The sequence below is a fragment of the Olea europaea genome, chromosome 6 (genome assembly GCF_002742605.1).
Source record: "Olea europaea var. sylvestris chromosome 6, O_europaea_v1, whole genome shotgun sequence".
Taxonomy (NCBI): Eukaryota; Viridiplantae; Streptophyta; class Magnoliopsida; order Lamiales; family Oleaceae; genus Olea; species Olea europaea.
The window spans coordinates 891,774-913,653 of record NC_036242.1 but is presented as its reverse complement, the minus strand read 5'-3'; the positions used below and the strand labels follow the sequence as shown (position 1 = coordinate 913,653).

Here is a 21,880-nt window from a genome sequence, read left to right as displayed (position 1 = left end):
AGGAGAGGTGCAGTACAAGGTTTACAGGTTTAGGACAATTCCCGTGCTAATTCACAATTTGAAGACAACGTGTAAGACACGGTCCTTTCCATTATTTTCCGTCCAGTTGACTTATAAAAGTCAAATAGACAGAATCTGACCAGGACTACTATCACACCAAAACATTGGGTTGAGGAACGCAGTGCCAAGGAGGGGGAAAAAAAAAAAGAAACAGGAGAGGTGCAGTACAAGGTTTACAGGTTTAGGACAATTCCCGTGCTAATTCACAATTTGAAGACAAGGAATCCAAGTATCCTGTAAAACGTATTAGCAAATTCATACGATCCTACTTTTGATTTGGTATGTAATGATAAACCGGTACCTGCAATGCCCATCATAGAGTCAAAAACATGCGAGAATGTGTGGACCTATGCTAATGTGCAGAGATTATCAAAAACTAAAGATACAACGGATGGAGGTGGCGGAAAAGGAAAATGCACAAAATATGCTCGAAGGAGATGGAAGAATGAGAACTTCTCGATGTGTGCTCATAACAGGTCTTAAGGTAGGTCGACCAATAAGAATTCCCTTGATCCTAAGACGGGAAATGCACCATGGAAGTAAGAGAACTGTACCAGAACCAAAACAACATGGTCAGTAACATAAAACACAGTCAAATTCCACAGCATGAAAATAAACAAACAAGTGAACAAAAATATCGATAGCACATCAGCTTTCGTTATGCAGGAGGAAAAGCCCCATTTAACAATCCACTCCAGAGTATCGTGAAACATGTACACTGAAAAAAAATATTAATAGCACATCAGCTTTCGTTATGCCAGTACTCAGTTCTATTATACTGATTTCAAGCCATGCTTCTATTTATGATGCACCGTTCAATTTTTGTCATTCTTGAGGTTTAGAGTGAGTTTATATTTTTAAAAAGTCTCATACTTCGAATGTTGCTTCTCGTTTTCCATTTCTTTTCTCAGTTGGTGTCCTCTCCCCCTTCCTTTTTGGCTGGCACAATTATATTTGTGTCAAATCAGTTCCCTCAATACTCTTATCAATTTTTATCTATAAATTATAAATTAATAGTTAACCTACGAATAGCTTTTTGTCCTTGTGAATAATAAAAATCATTTAAACTAGAATTGCCATTATTTTCTATAAAATTCTTCTGTTATTAGCTACTGTCGAAAGAAACAAACATACATGTATTCATTCAAGTGTCATAGTTAAAAATCTTTTCTGCCGATTGGATTAAATCAATATATAAACCAGACCATCATCTAAAGATCACCTTCATTAGCATAAACGTGCATTTCATACTCAACTTGAGGATTAAAAATATGCCAACTACAATTACCAAAATCTTATGCACAAAGCTACAAACTAAACCTTCGAAAAGGAAAAACAAGGACCAAAGGCTTCCATCAAAAAATCAGAAGAGAAAGTTAAACAATAATATAAACAAAACAGCAAGTATGACTTATATACAAATATCGTGGCAACAAAATGGATGGTGTTTGTGTAGAAAGAAATGTGCATATTTATGCATATGTAATGTGAGAGCTTGATATGTCATTAAATACATACAAGTAGTTTAATTTTTGAGAACACAAGCATTATCCCTTAACATAAAAGGAGAGAAAATGCACAATATGAATACATGTTACCTGCAATCTCTAGTTTGAACCTTTATCTTTGTCCTCATTTGCAACAGCATCGGTCACAAGGGCCGTTGGTCTCTGATCTATGACCTCGTCTAAAATACCAAACTCCTTTGACTCTTCTGGTGTCATGAAATAATCACGATCCATATTCTTCCTAATTACTTCAATAGGTTGTCCTGTATGCTTTGCATATAGCGCATTCAATGAATCCCAAACCCGAACAATCTGCTTGGTGTGAATTTTCATGTCCTCGGCCTGCCCACTGTGTCCACCAGAAGGCTGATGAATCATAATGGTAGCATTTGGGAGGGATCTTCGCTCACCCTTTGCACCAGCAGCCAAGAGAAGAGAAGCCATTGATGCAGCTTGGCCCAGGCACGTCGTGTTGATCGGAGATCGGATGTACTGCATAGTATCGTAGATAGCAAGACCTGCATGAATAACATATAAAAAAGATAAAAATGATAATCATATTCCAGATTCAGTTTGTAAATATGGGCAATCAAGTAAAATATATGATATAAGTAAACTAAATAATCCTCAATTTGGGTTGAAATTGAATCCTTTCTCAAAGTCATAGATGAAACGTGGGAGTGAGAAAAAGAAACATTAAGCCCTTGTTTTAGCCACATTATTTTCCTTATAATGCATTTTTGAATAGTGTATTGATGGAAAATGTGTGGTTAAAAAATAAAGAAAATTTTGGATTTGCATGTAATATTATTTTATTGAAGATGTGTGGTTGAAATGATGTTAAATCGCTGTTTAAGAATGTATTTTTTTGAAAAAATGTGGCTCAAACATGGCCTAAGTTGGCATGACATTTGCATTTTCTGATGCCTGAGGTCCAAAAAAATTCAGAAAATTAATATACACAAGGGAAAAATGTATAATTAATGTTCAACTGCAGCTGGAAATCATTCCAATGTTAATCTTGATTTCGCCATAGGACAGAAAATTCTCCTTGACTGTGCCAAATACTTCAGACCCTCAACATCAACTATCATAGTGTTTGAGAAAAGTATTATTGTAGTGACAGTCGTGTTATGATATTCGAAAAAAGTAAATATAAGTCCGAAATGAATTGAAAAGAAATGAGAGGAGGATACCATCAATGACAGCATCAACTAGGATCGAGGAAACTTGGAAATGCTTGAAAAAACATTAAGCAGCATTTGCATTTTCTGATGCCTCTTAGAGGCTCCGGCATATTGAGAAAATGAATAAACAGAAAAAAGTAAGGAAAATGTATAATTTACATATTAGTTTCATTGCTATATTTCTGGATGTTCACTACAACTGAAAAGTGGAAATCAGTCCATTTTTAATCTTAATCACCTTAGGACATAAGAATTCCGCCTGACTAGGTGAAATGCAGAACCTAAATTTATAATCATAGTATCTTTTGAAAACTTCAAATGGATATTCACAGGAATAGTAGTGTAACAACTAACAATCTAATAAATGGGAGATTGTATCCTACATAGCTTGTAAAAAGGCATTCCTTTGAGGTCTATAAGCATCTAGTGCACCCTCTCCTTACCAGCCCGGTTGAAGGGTGATTCTACGAAAGTGGTTGTTATTCACAATGAAAGACCTGCTAGTGGGTTTATAAGCACTTCTAGCACCATCCTTAGTGAATTCTACCATAAGTGATTGTTACAGGCAGTGACAATTGTGTCAAAAAACTGAAACATGATTCTGAAATGAAAAGGAGGATACCAGCAGTCACGGCGCCACCAGGGGAGTTGAGGTACATGTGAATGGGTTTAGATGGATTCTCGGACTCGAGGAAGAGAAGCTGGGCGACGACGACGTGGGCAGTGTCGTCGGATATAGGGCCATTGATGCAAATGATCCTCTCCTTGAGCAGACGAGAGAATATATCGTAGGCACGCTCCCCCCGGGAAGAGTGCTCAATCACCATCGGTATAAGGCTGTACCATCTCCCATTTTTTCTACAATTACTACCCCCAAATGGGATTGATTGTTTTATGATGCCATTGATTCCGCTCCACAGATCGCGAGTAAGGATGCTCCCCCGCATCATCTTTGCTTAGGGTTCTTGAGTAGCTACTCTACAGTACAAACGGAGGGGGCTGACTCTGTTCGGGTTTAGCAAATTTCGTTAGTAAAAACCGGGAAAATGACAGAAGAGGTCCTCAATCGTTTAACAATGCATCATTTTGATCCTCACTCTTCGAAACATTGAGAAAGAGTTCATTTTCAAGGATGTATAGCACCCTAAGTAATAGGAAAGGTCTTTAGGCACATAAGAAAAAGGAGGTTGCTTAATTAACACTCCATAAGTAATTGGTTTCCACGTAATTACAATGTTATATACGATGCCCCTATTTGGGCTCCATTTTGATGTGATTTTAGTAGAATATGTATTTTAAAATACTTAATTTTTTTAAAGAATGTATATTTAAAAGATAAAGAAAAAATTTAAGTTCACGTATAATATTATTTTATGAAAGAATATATGATTGAAAATGAACTTTGAAAATAATAAAATCCAAACATGGGCTGTAATGCAAAATAGTAAAACGAGAGTTATGCTAATGACTTTAGATTAATTGTTAAAAGATGTGTTTTTTGATCTCAATAGAATTATTAGTGATAACTTGTCTTGGTATCAATCACTTTTTGGAAGAATACGATTTGTGAAATTTGAAATTTTGAATTTCAATAGGTCAATGAAAAATTAGTGGCATTAATTTAGACAGAATGAAAACCTTATGGTAGAAAAGCAACTAAAATGAAAGGTAGATGACTTAAATGCTCTTTTACAAAAGTTGGAGATCCTCGCAGCTATTTTCCCTCGTTTATCGAGTAACACACTTATATAAATGATGCACGAATTGTACAGAGCAGGACGAGACATCAATGGAAGATAGCTTCAAAGTTCGAGTAGACAAGGCATTTGGGTCGCTGGGCAATACGGCGCCGTCTTTGAGCGTTAACCCTTCACTGTGGCGCCTCACAGACGACGAAATCAAAAGACAGGAATGGAATCGGAATAAAGAGGAAGAGGAAGATGATGATGAAGATGAAGTTGAAGAATCTGGACCCACCGACTACCCTCCGAACAACCCCGAAACAGATGTCGGGGCCCATCTAGAATCGGATCTTCAAGAGCTGAGCGACTTTGAAGGAGAGGATGAAATTAATGGAGAGATCAAACGTCATGGGACCGACACTGGTGATGATGAAGTCTGGGATGTTCAATCCCTAATTGGCCGCGATTGCACCCTTGATTATGAGGTATTCACTTTTAAATTCTTTCGTCATCATCTTTAAACTTTAAAAAGTCCGGCCGAATTTTAATAGACAGTTTTCATACATGTCACTGTAAGCAAATTTGTTAAAATTTGGACAGATAAATAAGGGTTTGTTGTAACTGAAACACTTTTTGCAGTTCAGTAATTAAGCTGATGCATTTGTTATCATTATTTGTTATATCAATTTCTTATATGGGGGAAAAATTCCGTTGTTTTCATAGGCTTGTGGGTGGGACTAAACTAGTATTGTTAATTTGTTTAAGCTGCTATTTTCTGGACAGCAGCAACTTAAGGAGCTTGTATTTATTTATTTTTTTTTATTTTTTTTTCGATTTCTCTGTGAAAAAGATTAATGCTTGTTCTTTGTTAATTAAACTCAATGCTCTCAATGTTATTGATGTTAGAGTAATGTTATTGGTTAATACTTGTTCTTTATAATTCTCTTTGTCTTTTTCTTTTTAATCTTTTTAAAATATAGCGTTAATTATATCCGTTTCGAAGGATAAATCACATTTGAACTAAGTGTGTTTTAGCTTTCAAATAAATAAAATTTCTTCTTACGTGTTGTCGAATTTTCTTTTATAAAAATTATAATGCTACCCCACCTTTGAATCCTGGTTCCACCCGTGTTATCATCTTGCAGTCCGATTTGAATAATCTTAGAAGTTGCACCTAAGGGGTCTAGGGTCTAGTTTGCTTCATAGTATGTGCATATCAAGCGCTACTAAATGGTCATAGGTGAGTTAAGGTAGGAGACTTTCTTCTCCGTTTTTCTTCTTGTATGAGGAAGCTAATGGCACCGCAAAGTAATGTATTATTTAAATAAATAGCAGTAAACATTGCCTCCCCAGAAAGCTTTTGAAATCCCAGAAGAAATGAGCATACCTCTTCGTCTAACGCAGTCGTGTTCATCCTCTCGACAATGCCATTTTTTTGAGGGGTGTGTTACTCTTGTATGTCTAACGATACCATTTTATTTGCATAACTTATTGAACTCAGTGTTACACTATTCCATACGTTTTAGTATTCAATTTTATATTTGAATAAGAATTCACACAATTTTCTAGAGTAGTCATCTACCATATATGTTAAGTACACACAATCTTCAGTTTGCGAACTCAGCATTTCCATTAGTTTGGATAGCAGGCGCAGACAGCCTGCCAACGGTAAACATATTATGAAGTCAGATGACAAAATTGGAAAGAAAAAGATAAGTGACCAAATGGGAACCAGCATTTAAGTTCGGTAACTAAACAGGTCTTTTCTTTTACCGTGACTTTCCAAACTAGTTGTGGTGTCCTCAATGAGGTCAGATTTGATAATGCAGCCTAATCCAGTGAGTGAGGAGGAGCATATAGATATTTTGTTTTACTGTTAAGTTTTTATTAAAATTTTGATATACTGGATGCATTATACAACCATGAAGATGGTTATATGTTTATTATTCTTTTCTGGGCCTTTATGCTGACTTATTTTGGTTGTAAATAGCACCTGACAAGACATTTGAGCAGCATAAATTTACTCAGTTCTAGACATGTTCGTTTAATGAGAGCTGCACTCTTCTTTAAGAAACCCAAAGTTTGGTGATTGGTCGACACTAGGAGGATCAAATGTGTCTGGTGGCAAGGAACAACCATATCTTGGGGGCTGCAAACATGAATTGCACAAATTATTTTTATGCATTGGACATCTGTGCTGCACATAATTTGTTATAATAACGTGTATATTTCCTTCTCTTTTTTGAAGTAGAAGTTGATTTCCCATTCTTGGGTTGGTTTATGCAGGAAGAGGAAGATGAATATGACAAAGTGGCAGTCTGTAGGGAAGAGGTTGGTGACCGCCTATATATGAGGGATGTGAAAGTTGCTGAATATGGATTTGAGAGACTTAATACTTATGGTGAGCTTCCGGACACATTCCAGGATGCTGTTAGAGATCCTCGTGCAAATCACATGGCTGCTAAACTTAGGCTGAAAGAAGATGCAGAGGCAGCTGGGAATAACGATTCTTTACCAGTTGCTGATAACTCTGTGGCCTTGGATGTGGAGACTGAAAATCTTAACCATGCAGAACTAGATGGTTATAATCCAAAATCTATTTTGAAGAAAAGAGGAAGTCACATGGACCAAAAGCCCGAGAAGCGTGTCCGCTTCCAGTTGAACCATGAATGCAGTACTCAGAATCTTGACGAACAAGGTGATTTAGTGTCGGAGCCATATTCAGGGGATAATGTTGCAGCACCACAGGATGCATCTGATCTTTCGCAATATTCATCTGCTGTTCCAGATTATCTGAGGAACCCTTCAAAGTACACACGATATACTTTTGACTCATCGGAAGATATGGATGAGCAATCCAATCGAAAGGCGTATATGGACTTTTTCCATCAGTTGAGGAAGGGAAACACTGAGAGCTCATTGCAGGATGACACTTGTGCTGACATCCTGAAATCAATAGTTTTCACTCCCAAAAAGAAGCCAGAAGATGACTTAATGGTGAAGAGAAGGAACGAGTCCCTGGGAGATAATGCTAAGAAAAAGGGATTGCTCATTGGCGTTGCAGAAGAGGATGCCCAAGAAAGTGAAGTCAGTGAAATGGAAGAAGATGAGCCATATATTGATAAAGGTAGCAGCTCCTTGCAGAAACCAGGTCGCCAATATCGGTCAAGGATCAGTGCAGATGCTGATGACAACTTGACCTGACTACAACTTCGTGGTATTTTGATAATTTAGTCAAGAATTCAGTACCAATACTGGAGTAGTTTATACTGCTAGTTGGCTTCATCGTGTGACTTACATGTCCAAAAAAGGAGTTGTATTTTCTTGTTACTTCACACCTGTATTATTCGTACTCGGTTGCCTGGAAGTGCTGCTGGTTATGTTTTAGTGGTTAATTCTGCGCTATTATCCTTGTTGTTTACTGCAAATTTATTGCTAGATACATGTATGCACCGCAAACAGGTACCGTCGTTGAAAGCCTGTTGGCTACCTCGAGCCCAGAATTAACCATGAGAACAGTGTAGATTCAAAAATTCCAATTGTTAATGGTAATGAAAGATCAGCTTAGTTTTGCGGTTACTAATCTAGGTATTTCTGGGAATAAAAGATGGGATTGCTTTATGTCCATAGCTATCAACAGTTTATGTATTTAAGACTGAAATGTCCGCTTCTACGCGTACCTTTCTGCTTTAAGCAAGTGCTCGAAAGTCAAAACCATACGGAAAAGTTTAGGCCTGAGCGCGATTTGGTTTGGGTCGATTTTGACTCCAACCTGAAACCAAAACCAAATTAATCGATTTGAGCAAATTTCAACCCAATTCAATCCACTCTAGCTCTTAAATCGAATCAAACCAAATCGGTTTGGACTTCTAGCCTAAATTAATTTTTTTAAAAGAAATTGTCCGAGTTTTAGGCGCACTTAAATTACAAGAATTAAAATAATCAAATAATTTTATATTAGAAGAACTATTGTCTATCGGCTAACAAATAAAATTAGGTTAATAGAAAAAAATCAACGAAAAACTTAAAAATTTCATTGCTTTTTTTATATATTATGTAGTTATGCTATGTATAACATAGCCCCCTGTTTGGCCCCCATTCCCTTTCATTTCTTTTACTTCTTTTATTTTCAACCACACAATTTTCTATAAAATAATATTACACGTAAATCAAAAACTTTTCATTCTTTTTCAACTCACATTCTTAAAAAATATACTATTTCAAACATTAAAATTTGAAAATGAGGGCCAAACAAGGGCATAATAAACTTATGAAAGAAAATTTTCAGTACTATTACTTACCGGTATCATAGATTGGAGGAAATCGAGATATTGTTATGAGATTAGAGTTTATCTTTTGATTTTTATTTTTTTAAATTAAAAAAAAAAAGTGAACACTTAAGTGAGTTGGGTTGGTTCGGTTAACCAACAATTTGAGACTTCAATCATAACTGAACTGTACTGACACACCATAGTTTTGTTTAAAAGAAAATCAAACCAAACCAATTACCTCTATCGAACCAATCCGAACCTACCCAAGTTGGTTCGATTTGATTGGTTTGGTCGGTTTTTCGGTTTTTTTGTCCAGGCATACAGAAAACTATGTTTCAAATGTATAATATCTCAATCAACTTGAAGAGCTAGCAATTTACATATTGTCCATATCGAAAAATACCTGTCGTCGACTTTCACAATCTGATTTCATTTTCATCTGTTTTACGATTAAATCTAACATCAAGTCGATTTGTTCTGATTGAGGATGTGCCTGATCGTGAGCTATGAATCTGTGAAGCGTTCCAAGAATTTCCACATAGCTATATCCAGCAACCTTCCTCACTCCCCGTGTTTCCATGGCCTCTCTCATAGTTCTTGATTCGTCCCAGCAATTTTTAACGGCATAAACATTTGAAAGACCAATATATCTACCATCATGATCAGGCTCCAATTCGATTAGCATTTTCCCCACTGCCTCTGCAATATCCAACTTTCTATGATTTATACAACCACTAAGCAATGCTCCTAACATGGAAGCAGTTGGTTTCAGCATCATATCTTGTATAAACTCGTGTGCTTCTTTCAATTGACCTGCCCGCGCCAGAACATCTACGATGCAAGCATAGTGTTCGGTTTTTGGCTCCATGCTATTCTGAGAAATAGACTTGAAATATTTCCATGCCTCTTTCACTAGACCTCTATGTGCACAAGCACTAAGTAGACACAAGTAAGTTATCTCATCCGGTCTGATCCCCAAATCCTGCATTTCTACGTTCATCTCCAGCGCCTCCTGTGTAAACCCATGTGTAGCGAGCCCACCAATCATAGCATTCCATATCAAAACATCTGTTTTTCTAACTGAAACGGCACGAAATACAGCCAATGCCTCATCAATGGCACCACATTTAGCATACATGTCCACAAGCGACGTCCTCAACGTAAGGGTCAAATGCAATCCATTTTCAATAATATAGTTGTGCATCATCCTCCCTTGCTCAAGCGTTCCCAAGTGAGAACAAGCACACAAAACACTAACCATAGTAACGTCATTTGCCTTGACTCCATCCACCCCCATTTTCGCGAAAACAGCCAAGGCCTCCACGTAATTTCCGTCCTTAACATAGCCATCAATCAATGAGCTCCACGATATGACATCCCTCCGAGGCATTAGGTCAAACACTTTTCTCATCAAATTCACATCCCCACACTTTGCATAAGCATCCAACACGGAGTTCCACGAAACTGAATTCTTCATAGGCATTTCGTCGAACACTTTCCGCGCGCTAACGATATCACGACACGAGCCATACATATGGACCAAAGAATTCGAAACAAACATATCAGACGCATACCCAGTTCTAAAAACAAGTCCATGAACAGAACCAGCAAGTTTCAGGTTCAGAATCCGTGCCGAGGCCTTAGCAAGAAAAGGGTAGGTTAGATGATTGGGGACGACATCATTTCGCAACATTGAGATAAAAGTGGAAACTGATTTATATGGGTTTTTAGTACTGGAGAAAGCCCTTATGATAGCATTGTAATGGAAGACATTTGCGAGGCCTGAGATTGTTAGGAGAGCGTGGATTTGGTTGAGATGGGACAAAGATTTGCATTTTTCAAGTGTAGATAACAGAAGGGATTCACTCCACATTTAACATCAGAAGCAGAATTTTTTTTTTGGAGGAATCCGCTAACAATTAAGGATTAGAAGTTAATCATTTACAAATATGCAGTGAATTCAATTACCGTTAACTGATTCAAATACAAGCCCGGGACATCTTCTTTCTGGCGGCATATATGGATTACAGTAATGCATTGCATCACCTAATAATAAAAAGTTTCAGTGTTTTTTTTTTATTTTATTTTTATTTTTTTAAACATACATATAAAATAATCAAACGATAGAATCATAGAACACAAGTTCCTCGTGCTTACCTTCAGCACTGAATACAGGATTTGGCAAAACTGGAGGCTTCAAAGTGTGAGGTGCACATTTTGCTGGAATCTCACAACTTCACTGATATGAATTATTAGGTGTAAATTCTTGTGTTTCCTGCTTGTAAATAAAAAAAGTTTAAAAAAATATATGAAAATTATCATAATCAAAATGGATCTCGCTATATGTAGGAATTGGTTCAAATATTAAATGAAAAGATGTATAAAAATTAGAAAATGAAAAAGTGTGTAAAAATGGAAAATGAAAAGGTGTGATTACGTGTCAACTTCGACCAAATATTCGGACTTGATCCGATGGTCAAATTATAAAAGTAAATAGACCAACTTATTTTACTCGTAGAGTAGATCGTCATGGTATATTTGGAATCTCGAAACCAATTCCAGATGAATGAGAAATTGCGGACCAAAGTTGGAAGAAATGAAGTGTTGCAACTTTTCGAAAGGTGCAAGTTTTGGCAAAGTGTTGCAACTTTTTTGAAAGGATTCATGTTTTGGCCCACACTACTTCATTTCCACCCTTTCTATATCTATAAATAGAACCCTAAGGACATGATTTTGGGTACACCAATTGCATTGGGCATTCATTCTTCTCTTGCAATTCTCTTCTTTCTAATTCTATAGCATTTCATACATCTCCTTTGTAGAGGGAAAATTCTATCAAAAGTTCATCAGTTTCTTGTGGTTTGAAGTCTTGCTACCACAAGTTGTGAATCTATTGTATCTTGGGAGACAAGTATCATTCACCGTGAGCACCGTAGCGGGGCAATTTGTCTTAAGGAAAGAGATAACGTCTCGCCTTGGATTATTCTCTATTTCTACTCCTTCTTAATCCTTATTTTGCGTAATCTTTATACCGAAACTCTGTCCAAATTTTCATTCATATAAATTGTGTTTTGATCACGCTCTTGCGGGTTAAAACTGGTCAAACAAATATATCAAAAATCAATCCTTACATAACCCTTTTTATAAGTTGTCTCCAATAATCTTAAGACAAAATTGTGTGTCTTTGTGGTTAGTTGTGGACAAACATTACTTTGTTTGAATAGTACTTTGTGTACTATTCCTCCACCAATATTATCATCATTTTGTTGAACATCTGTTTGTGTAACAAAAATGACTACCATCGGGATTTCGTCAAGTCAAAATGGTTCCAATAATGTGGTACCACCCGTGGCCGTACCGTTGCATAATACTACTATCCCACATGGGGAAAAGTCGAAAAAATTTGCAGGAGTAGACTTCAAGAGATGGTAACAAAAGATGTTGTTTTATCTCACCACTCTTAATTTGGCTAAATTTCTAAAGGAAACTGCACCAGCTATACAAGAAAGGAAAAATAATCGTGAATCGATTATTGCTTTAGATGCATGGAAACACTCGGACTTCCTATGCAAGAACTATATCATAAACGCATTGGATAATACACTATATGGGGTGTATACTTCAAAGGAATCAGCCAAGGAATTATGGGATTCTTTGGAGACAAAGTACAAGATCGAGGATGCCGGAACAAAGAAGTTCATTGTTGGCAAATTTTTGGACTACAAGATGGTGGATTCCAAAACTGTAATTAGTCAAGTGCAAGATATTCAAGTCTTGTTACACGACATCCACGCCGAGAAAATGGAATTGAGTGAATCATTCCAAGTGGTTGTCATTATTGAAAAACTCCCTCCTATGTGGAGAGATTTCAAAAATTACCTCAAGCACAAACGCAAGGAAATGAACTTGGAAGAATTGATTATACGCTTGAAGATTGAAGAGGACAATCGGAAAACCGAACGAAGGCCGGTTGATCAAGATGGTGCAAATTTTGTTGAAATGGAACCAAAGGTAACAAACAAGAAACGAAAGGCTCCTAATTATGCACCGCGAAGAGACAATTCCAAGAAGGCTAAGAAGTTCAAAGGGAATTGTTACAACTGTGGCAAGGCTGGATATTGTTCAAGTGAATGTTGAAAGCCAAAGAAGAATGCTCATGCCCACATGGTTGCAAATAACACTCTATCCGATGGACTGCAAGAAATGAGTTTATCTGTAGTAGTGTTCGAATGCAACATGATTGGAAATACTATAGAATGGTGAATTGACACCGGCGCCACTCGTCATGTGTGGGCGGACAAGGGGATGTTCTCCAACTATCAAGAATTGAATGGGGAACAACTATACATGGGAAATTCTGCAAGTTCCAAAGTTGAAGGACAACGCAAAGTCACTTTGAAGATGACACCCGGGAAAGAACTCGTCCTCAACAATGTCCTACATGTGCCGAATATAAGAAAGAATTTAGTGTCCGGGTCTCTATTTAATAAGAATGGTTTTAAACTTGTATTTGTATCTGATAAATTTGTGTTGTCTAAAAATGAGATGTATGTAGGGAAAAGATAGATGTGGGATGGAATGTTCAAGTTGAACGTTCTTACAATTGTACCAAAGCAAGTCGTTATAAATAAAACTATAAATTTCGTTTACTTGTTTGAGCCTTCATGTTTGCGGCATAGTCGATTAGGACATGTAAATTACAAATCGTTGCGCAAACTAATGAATCAGAATTTAATTCCGGTGCATAAAATCAATCCTAATCATAAATGTAAAATATGTGTTGAAGCAAAATTGGCTAAAACACCGTTCCATTCAATACAAAGGAACACAACCCCTCTTGAATTGATCCATAGCGATATATGCGATCTAAAATTTGTACAAACTCGAGGTGGTAAGAAATACTTTGTGACATTTATTGATGATTCTACAAAGTTTTGATATGTCTTTCTTTTGAGAAGTAAAGACGAAGTCTTAGATGCATTCAAAACCTATAAGGTTGAAGTTGAAACACAACTTGAAAAACGAATAAAAAATATTCGTAGTGATAGAGGAGGTGAATATGAGGCACCGTTTGAAGACTTTTGTTCTGGACATGGAATTGTTCATCAAACAACGACACATTACTCTCTTCAATCAAATGGTGTTGCAGAACGCAAAAACCGAACACTTAAAGAAATGATGAATGTCATGTTAATAAGTTCAGGTTTACCACAGAACATGTGGGGGGAGGCTATTTTAACGGCAAATAGTCTTCTTAATAAAATACCTCTTAAGAAAATGGAAGAGATACCATATGAACTATGGAAAGGCTATCCTCCATCCTACCAATACTTGAAAGGGTGGGGGTGTTTGGCTAAGGTTGAGGTACCTAAGCCTAAACAAGTGAAAATCGGTCCTAAAACGATAAATTGCATATTTATTGGATACGCCAATAATAGTAGTGCATATCGATTTCTTGTACACAAATTTGAAATACAAGACGTACATGAAGGGACCATAATCGAATCAAGGAATGCGACATTCTTTAAAAATATTTTTCCTTGCAAAAATAAGAAAAATACGAGTTCTAATAAGAGAACATATGAATCTAATAATGGAACTTCAAATGAGGAAGAACCAAAGCGTAGTAAAAGGGCTAGGACTTCCAAGACATTTGGCCCAAATTTTCTAACCTATATGGTAGAGGATGATCCAAAAACTTTCGATGAAGCAATGTCTACACCGGAAGCACCGCATTGGAAAGAAGCTATTAATAATGAGATAGATTCTATAATTCAAAACCATACATGGGAGTTGGTTGATTTACCTCCCGGTAACAAGCCTTTAGAATGCAAATGGATATTCAAAAAGAAATTGAAAACTGACAGATCCATTGATAAATATAAGGGTAGATTGGTTGCTAAAAGATATAGGCAAAAGGAAGGACTTGATTTCTTTGATACCTACTCACCCGTGATTAGAATCACGTCGATAAGATTGTTAATTGCAATTGTGGCAATACACAATCTTGAGATTCATCAAATGGATGTAAAAACAGCATTCTTAAACGGTGAGTTAGAAGAGGAGATTTACATGGAGCAACCTGAAGGGTTCGTTTCTCCTAACCAAAAACACAAAGTGTGTAAACTTATTAAGTCCTTGTATAGATTAAAACATGTTCCTAAACAATGACACCAAAAGTTTGACAAAACAATGTTGTCAAATGGATTCAAGATCAACGAATGTGACAAATGTGTATATATTAAACATACACCATATGCCTATGTAGTTGTTTTGTCTATATGTGGACGACATGTTAATAATGAGCAATAGTCACGAAATATTGCTTAACACCAAAAAGATGCTAACAAAGCATTTCGATATGAAAGATATGGGTGTGGCATATGTAATCTTAGGAATTAAAATCTCTAGAACGCAGGATGAAATTGTACTTTCACAATCTCACTACATAGAAAAAGTACTTAAGAAGTTTGACGTGTTAGGGAAGTCCCGCGAGAACTCCTCTTGATCCAAGTATGCACTTAGTCAAGAATACGGGAGAAAGCATATCACAACTAAAGTATTCACAAATAATTGGCAGTCTTATGTATTTTACAAATTGCACTCCACCGGATATTGCTAGTGCGGTGAATAAATTTAGTAGATTTACAAGTAATCCAAACCGTGATCATTGGAAGGCTTTGACGAGGGTTTTAAGATACTTGAAGTATACCTTAACATATGGATTACACTTCACAAAATATCCTGCGGTACTAGAAGGATATTGTGATGCGAATTGAATATCCGATATGAAGGATTCCAAGTCCACTAGTGGTTATGTATTCACCATTGGTAGAGCTACTGTATCATGAAAATCAACAAAGCAAACGTGCATAGCTCGATCAACGATGGAATATGAGTTTATTGCTTTGGACAAAGCTGGAGAAGAAGCAGAATGGCTTCGAAATTTCTTAGAAGATGTTCCATGTTGGCCCAAGCCAGTACCTGCGATAAGTATACATTGTGATAGTCAATCAGCAATTGGAAGGGCTCAAAGCAGCATGTATAATGGTAAGTCTAGACATATTCGTCGTAGACACAACACCATTAAGCAACTGATCTCAAATGGCGTTATCTCCATAGATTATGTGAAATCAAAGGAGAATATTGCGGATCTATTGACGAAAAGTTTGCCTAGAGATCAAATGCGTTGCCTATCGAGAGGAATGAGATTAAAGCCTACTACGTAAGAGTTTTTGCAATAGTAACCCTACCTTGTTGACTGGAGATCCCAAGATCTTGGTTCAAAGGGACAACTAAGTTGTGAAAATTGATAGTCAATCAGCAATTGGAAGGGCTCAAAGCAGCATGTATAATGGTAAGTCTAGACATATTCGTCGTAGACACAACACTATTAAGCAACTGATCTCAAATGACGTTATCTCCATAGATTATGTGAAATCAAAGGAGAATATTGTGGATCCATTGACAAAAAGTTTGCCTAGAGATCAAATGCGTTGCCTATCGAGAGGAATGAGATTAAAGCCTACTACGTAAGAGTTTTTGCAATGGTAACCCTACCTTGTTGACTGGAGATCCCAAGATCTTGGTTCAAAGGGACAACTAAGTTGTGAAAATTCCATGAAGCACTTAGAAAATTAGAATTCCTAACTCATTCCTATGATACTAAAGTGCTTTCTGCAGAGTAAATAAAGGCTAAGATTATCTTTTAATGATTCCTATATTTTGATTAAGTCAAGTAGAGTAGGGCAGAATACTCTTAATAGGAGCTCACCTATGTAAGTGTGAAGTGGGGCCGCTTCGATAAGAATTATTTAAGGTTTGAATTCTTTAGACATTTATGAAACCAAGAAGGGTTCAGGGCCAAAATGAACCAAATCATGAGAACTAAGTACGGAATAGGGAAGATATCTGTGTGAGTATTGTTGTCTTGATTTACACCAAAGGCTGAGTGGTTCAAGACCTATGGTTCACCAATTAGCCGAGTAAATCCGATAGTATTTCACTAAAGGAGGTTCAAGGTCAGAAGTCAATATCCCTGATGCAGTATTTTTCGCACCTTTTCTACATTGTATCATATCATCGTATTTGCATACACGTACCCGAATTTTCATTCATGTGGGGGATTGTAGGAATTGGTTCAAATATTAAATGAAAAGGTGTGTAAAAATTGAAAAATAAAAAAGGTGTGTAAAAATAGAAAATGAAAAGGTGTGACTACGTGTTAACTTCGACCAAATATTCGAACTTGATCCGATGGTCAAATTACAAAAGTAAATAGACCAACTTATTCTACTCATAGAGTAGATCGTCGTGGTACATTTGGAATCTCGAAACCAATTTCGGATGAATGAGAAATTGCGGACCAAAGTTGCATCATATCATCGTATTTGCATACACGTACCCGAATTTCCATTCATGTGGGGGATTGTAGGAATTGGTTCAAATATTAAATGAAAAGGTGTGTAAAAATTGAAAAATAAAAAGGTGTGTAAAAATGGAAAATGAAAAGGTGTGACTACGTGTTAACTTCGACCAAATATTCGAACTTGATCCGATGGTCAAATTACAAAAGTAAATAGACCAACTTATTCTACTCATAGAGTAGATCGTCGTGGTACATTTGGAATCTCGAAACCAATTCCGGATGAATGAGAAATTGCGGACCAAAGTTGGAAGAAATGAAGTGTTGCAACTTTTTGAAAGGTGCAGGTTTTGGCCAAGTGTTGCAACTTTTTTGAAAGGATGCATGTTTTGGCCCACACTACTTCATTTGCACCCTTTCTACATCTATAAATAGAACTCTATGGACATGATTTTGGGTACACCAATTGCATTGAGCATTCATTCTCCTCTTACAATTCTCTTCTTTCTAATTCTATAGCATTTCATACATTTCCTTTGTAGAAGGGAAATTCTATCAAACGTTCGTTGGTTTCTTGTTGTTTGAAGTGCTGCTACCACAAGTTGTGAATCCATTGTATCTTGGGAAAAAAGTGCCATTCACCGTGGGCACCGTAGCGGGGCAATTTGTCTTAAGGAAAGAGATAACGTCTCGCCTTGGATTATTTTCTATTTCTACTCCTTCTTAATCTTTATTTTCCGTAATCTTTATACCGAAACTTTGTCCAAATTTTCATTCATATAAATTGTGTTTTGATCACGCTCTTGCGGGTTAAAACTGGTCAAACAAATATATCAAAAATCAACCCTTATACCGGCTACCCGAAATTTGAAAAATTTGCCCAAATCAGGGAGCTGACTTTGTGGACTTATACCGGCCGAATCCTTTGGAATTATGAGGAGATTTTGAGTAGTAATTGAAGAGGACATTGTCGGCTTTCCAACGGTATTCAAATCCGACAGTCGTGGTGGTTGGAAGTTGCTGGAAAATTGCCGCAAATCTCGCCCAAAAATTTGATTTTTTATAAGTTGTCTCCAACACTATATGCACATAAAGATTTACATAATGGATTACATAATTCCACATGACACTCTACCATTTATTAGTTTAAAACTCAATCAATTTTTTCATCAAATCTTTTCCCACCACATCATATTATGTAATCCATTATGTATTTTTTTTATGTACAAACAGCCAAATCCTAATCAAAATAACATTAATTTCACAAACGATCACTGAACTTGCCTGAAAATTACAAAACGGTCACTGAAGTTTACAAACTTACAGAAACAAACAACCCAAAATTTTCAGATTTTGGGTAAGGTTTGCGGCAATTTTCTGGCAACTTCCGACCACCAAGACTACCGGATTTGAATATCGTTGGAAAGCCCACAATGTTCTCTTCAATTACCACTCAAAATCTCTTCATAACTCCAAAAGATTCGACCAGAATAAGCCCACAAATTCCGCTCCCCGAAATCTGAAAATTTGCTTAGATTTTTCAAATTTTTAGGAGAGGTTTGCGACAATTTTCTAGCAACTTCCAACCACCAGGACTGTCGGATTTGGATACCGTTGAAAAGCCCACAATGTCATTTTCAATTACCACACAAAATCTCCCCATAACTCCAAAGGATTTGGTCGGGATAAGCCCACAAATTCAGCTACCCGAAATTTGAAAAATTTGCCCAAATCAGGGAGCTGACTTTGTGGACTTATACCGGCCGAATCCTTTGGAATTATGAGGAGATTTTGAGTAGTAATTGAAGAGGACATTGTTGGCTTTCCAACGGTATTCAAATCCGACAGTCGTGGTGGTTGGAAGTTGCTGGAAAATTGCCGCAAATCTCGCCCAAAAATCTGAAAATTTTGGGTGACCTTTTTGTAATTTTTAGGTAAAATTAACCCTCAAAATAATACAAGAGACTATTAAAAAATATATTAAAATTATCTGGACATTTGTACTTTCTTGCGTGCCAATCCCAAGAGGTACTTTTAAGTTTGACCCAGTCAAAGGGAGGAAATTCCACTTTGACTTTGAAAATCATGAATATTATCACATTGGACTCTTGAATGTTAAAAGACAAGGATGTCCTTAAATATGTTATACAATTATAAAACAATGTATTGTTGAAAAAACTTTACTACCCTTTTAGTTAATAATTGAAAACCAAACACTTCCTCACTTATAAAACTTCAAAACGAGCTTCTAAGACAAAAAAAACTCTCATCTTTCATCTGCTTGAATCTCAACATCTCAAAAAACGTTCAGACGCTGAAGCCGAAAATTTTTTTCATATCAATTTCTTCAAATCGGTAAGTATATTTACGCATGTTTAATTTCTTTTTCAGTAAATTAGTATACATTTGAATAGAGAAAATTTATTTCGACAGAGTAATAGTTAGTAATAATTTTTTTTAACAGATCAAATGTATGAAAATTTTTTTTGAACAATCTTTAATTTTTTTCTTCTACGTAATGCGGAAAACAGAAAAGCAGTCGGCTGTTTGGCCTGTTTAACAGCCAAACAGTCACGTGACTGTTGGCTGTTTAACAGCCGACTGTCTGTTGACAGCCGACTGTTGGCACTGATTTTTGTTGGCAATGCATTATTTTTTCTTATAATTAATAAATGAAGTTGATTAAATCCATTTCCTCATGCAGATATGATAATCCCCGTCTGTTATTTCGGTGATTTCAAATTGAATGAAAATAATCGGTGGGAATGGAGATGGACGAGTGACATACGTGGTTGTATTGCAATTCCCATAACAGAGAGTATACCATATTTAGAAATGTACCACGATTTGCAAAATAAGCTGAATGTCGATCAATCCCAATACAATATCCAATTGAGATATCTATTCAACGGTCATGGGGATTCATCCATTCCGATGCCACCGATATTCGTTATTAATGATGGTGAATTGAATTATCTATTAGAATTGAATAAAATGCATCGGACTCCGACTGTTCTTGGTATGACTTTAATTACGAAGGATGTTATCGAAGGTGAACGTGAAAATTCAGATAGGGTGGATAACAATGATCGAGGTTTTTGGGAGACAGTGGAGATAGTTCCTGCGGATGATGTGGTTATTCCTAAGACAGTTGCTTCTGATCGTGATGTCGCTATTACGCGCAGAATTCTATCGACGGTTGAAGACCAATACAATATGCAATTGAGATAACTATTCAACGGTCATGGGGATTCATCCATTCCGATGCCACCTATATTCGTTATTAATGATGGTGAATTGAATTATCTATTAGAATTGAATAAAATGTATCGGACTCCGACTGTTCTTGGTATGACTTTAATTACGAAGGATGTTATCGAAGGTGAACGTGAAAATTCAGATAGGGTGGATAACAATGATCGAGGTTTTTGGGAGACAGTGGAGATAGTTCTTGCGGATGATGTGGTTATTCCTAAGACAGTTGCTTCTGATCGTGATGTCGCTATTACGCGCAGAATTCTATCGACGGTTGAAGACAATGAAAATATAAACGACGTTACTAATGAGAATTTGATTGCTTTATCCCGACAGAGACATTAGCCGGGTGGGAGCTCACAGGTTGGAACAAGTGGACCGTCCTCCAATTCTTCCCGTGTGGTTCCCGATTATGAGAACTTGTATGTCGAGCAACTGTTTGAAACCAAGAAAGATTTGTAGGAAGCTGTGCACCGGCTGGTATTAAAATATAACATTGAGTTCAAGGTAAAGAAATCAAACAAGTCATTATTGACATTTGCCTACGTCGAAGGCAATTGCAATTGGCGCTTGAGAGCAACTAAGATGGACACGAATGAGTGCTTCGTAATTCGCAAGTATTCACGAGAACATACTTGCGAAGTGGGAATTCTTCGAAACGATCACAGGCAAGCTCGAGCATGATTTATTGGTCGACGGATAATGCACAAGTATCAGGATCTATGGATGATCTATGGACCTTCGGACATCATTAACGACGTCCGTCAAGAGTATGAAGTGGTCATGAGCTACCAGAAAGCCTGGAAGGCCAAAGAATGTGCGTTGGAGGATTTAATGGGATCGGCTGAGGAGAGCTATGCTAAATTGGCCAAGTATTGCCATAACATGGGGAAAACTAATCCTGGCACGACATTTTTTATTGAGACGGGGAGCAATAATTGTTTTAAGTATTTCTTCATGGCTCTCGGATAATGTATTCGGGGTTTTTAAAATACAATGCGACCCGTAATTCTAGTTGATGGTACAACTCTGAAAGCTAAATATCATGGCAAATTAATTATTGCTACATGTCAAGACGCCGACATCCAAATTTACCCAATTGCATTCGGCATAGTCGACAGCGAGAATGATCTGTCCATGCGTTGGTTCTTTTCGAAACTGAGGGAAGTGATCGGGGAAGTCGAAGACCTTACCTTTGTAATCGATCGGGGACAGTCTATAATAAACGGTATCACTGAAGTTTTTCCAGAGGCACATCACGGGTATTGCATGTACCATATACAAGGTAATTTGAAAACTAGGTATCGGGGCAAATGCATCGTTTCATTATTCAGGAGAGCAGCCAAAGCTTACAGTGCTTAAGAGTGTAATAAGTTCATGTTTGAGATGGGAAGTAAATCATTACCAGCGTTGGAGTATCTGATGAACATGGTGATCAAACATTGGGCGTGGTCATACTTTCCAGGACATCGATACAATATGATGACGTCGAATAACGCGGAGTCTCTCAATGCATTGTTTAAGAAGGATCAAGAGTTACCAATTCTCGTAA

General features: G+C 36.9%; 3 protein-coding genes across 4 annotated transcripts; 1 reads left to right on the top strand and 2 right to left on the bottom strand.

Annotated features, from left to right (window-relative positions):
• Positions 1–256: 256 nt before the first annotated feature.
• Positions 257–3,763, bottom strand: LOC111395418 (ATP-dependent Clp protease proteolytic subunit 2, mitochondrial-like). Its single transcript, XM_023021399.1, has 3 exons — positions 3,378–3,763; positions 1,659–2,086; positions 257–608 (listed from the first exon to the last, which is right to left on the bottom strand). Exons 1-2 carry the CDS (start codon positions 3,703–3,705, stop codon positions 1,668–1,670), a joined length of 747 nt encoding a protein of 248 aa, XP_022877167.1. The 5' UTR covers positions 3,706–3,763; the 3' UTR covers positions 257–608; positions 1,659–1,667.
• Positions 3,764–4,496: 733 nt separating this feature from the next.
• Positions 4,497–7,842, top strand: LOC111395417. Its single transcript, XM_023021398.1, has 2 exons — positions 4,497–4,922; positions 6,724–7,842. Exons 1-2 carry the CDS (start codon positions 4,545–4,547, stop codon positions 7,639–7,641), a joined length of 1,296 nt encoding a protein of 431 aa, XP_022877166.1. The 5' UTR covers positions 4,497–4,544; the 3' UTR covers positions 7,642–7,842.
• A 146-nt stretch (positions 7,843–7,988) lies between these two features.
• LOC111395416 (pentatricopeptide repeat-containing protein At5g08305-like) lies at positions 7,989–11,017 on the bottom strand. Of its 2 annotated transcripts, XM_023021397.1 has the most exons (4): positions 10,866–11,017; positions 10,677–10,754; positions 9,112–10,347; positions 7,989–8,209 (listed from the first exon to the last, which is right to left on the bottom strand). In XM_023021397.1, the coding sequence occupies exons 2-4, from the start codon at positions 10,749–10,751 to the stop codon at positions 8,108–8,110; spliced, it is 1,413 nt and encodes a 470-aa protein (XP_022877165.1). In that variant the 5' UTR covers positions 10,752–10,754; positions 10,866–11,017; the 3' UTR covers positions 7,989–8,107. The 2 variants fall into 2 exon arrangements, with proteins under 2 accessions (XP_022877165.1, XP_022877164.1); XM_023021396.1 differs by having other exon boundaries at positions 9,112–10,754; positions 10,866–11,010.
• Between the last annotated feature and the right edge of the window lie 10,863 nt (positions 11,018–21,880).

Coding starts and splice junctions, on each gene's coding strand:
- LOC111395416 (XM_023021396.1), bottom strand. CDS start 10,581: ATGTGGAGTGAATCCCTTCTGTTATCTACACTTGAAAAATGCAAATCT. Junction 8,210..9,111: donor ATTGTGAAAGTCGACGACAG/GTATTTTTCGAT, acceptor TTTTGGTTTCAG/GTTGGAGTCAAAATCGACCC.
- LOC111395417 (XM_023021398.1), top strand. CDS start 4,545: ATGGAAGATAGCTTCAAAGTTCGAGTAGACAAGGCATTTGGGTCGCTG. Junction 4,923..6,723: donor ATTGCACCCTTGATTATGAG/GTATTCACTTTT, acceptor TGGTTTATGCAG/GAAGAGGAAGATGAATATGA.
- LOC111395418 (XM_023021399.1), bottom strand. CDS start 3,705: ATGATGCGGGGGAGCATCCTTACTCGCGATCTGTGGAGCGGAATCAAT. Junction 2,087..3,377: donor TGGTGGCGCCGTGACTGCTG/GTATCCTCCTTT, acceptor TTATTCATGCAG/GTCTTGCTATCTACGATACT.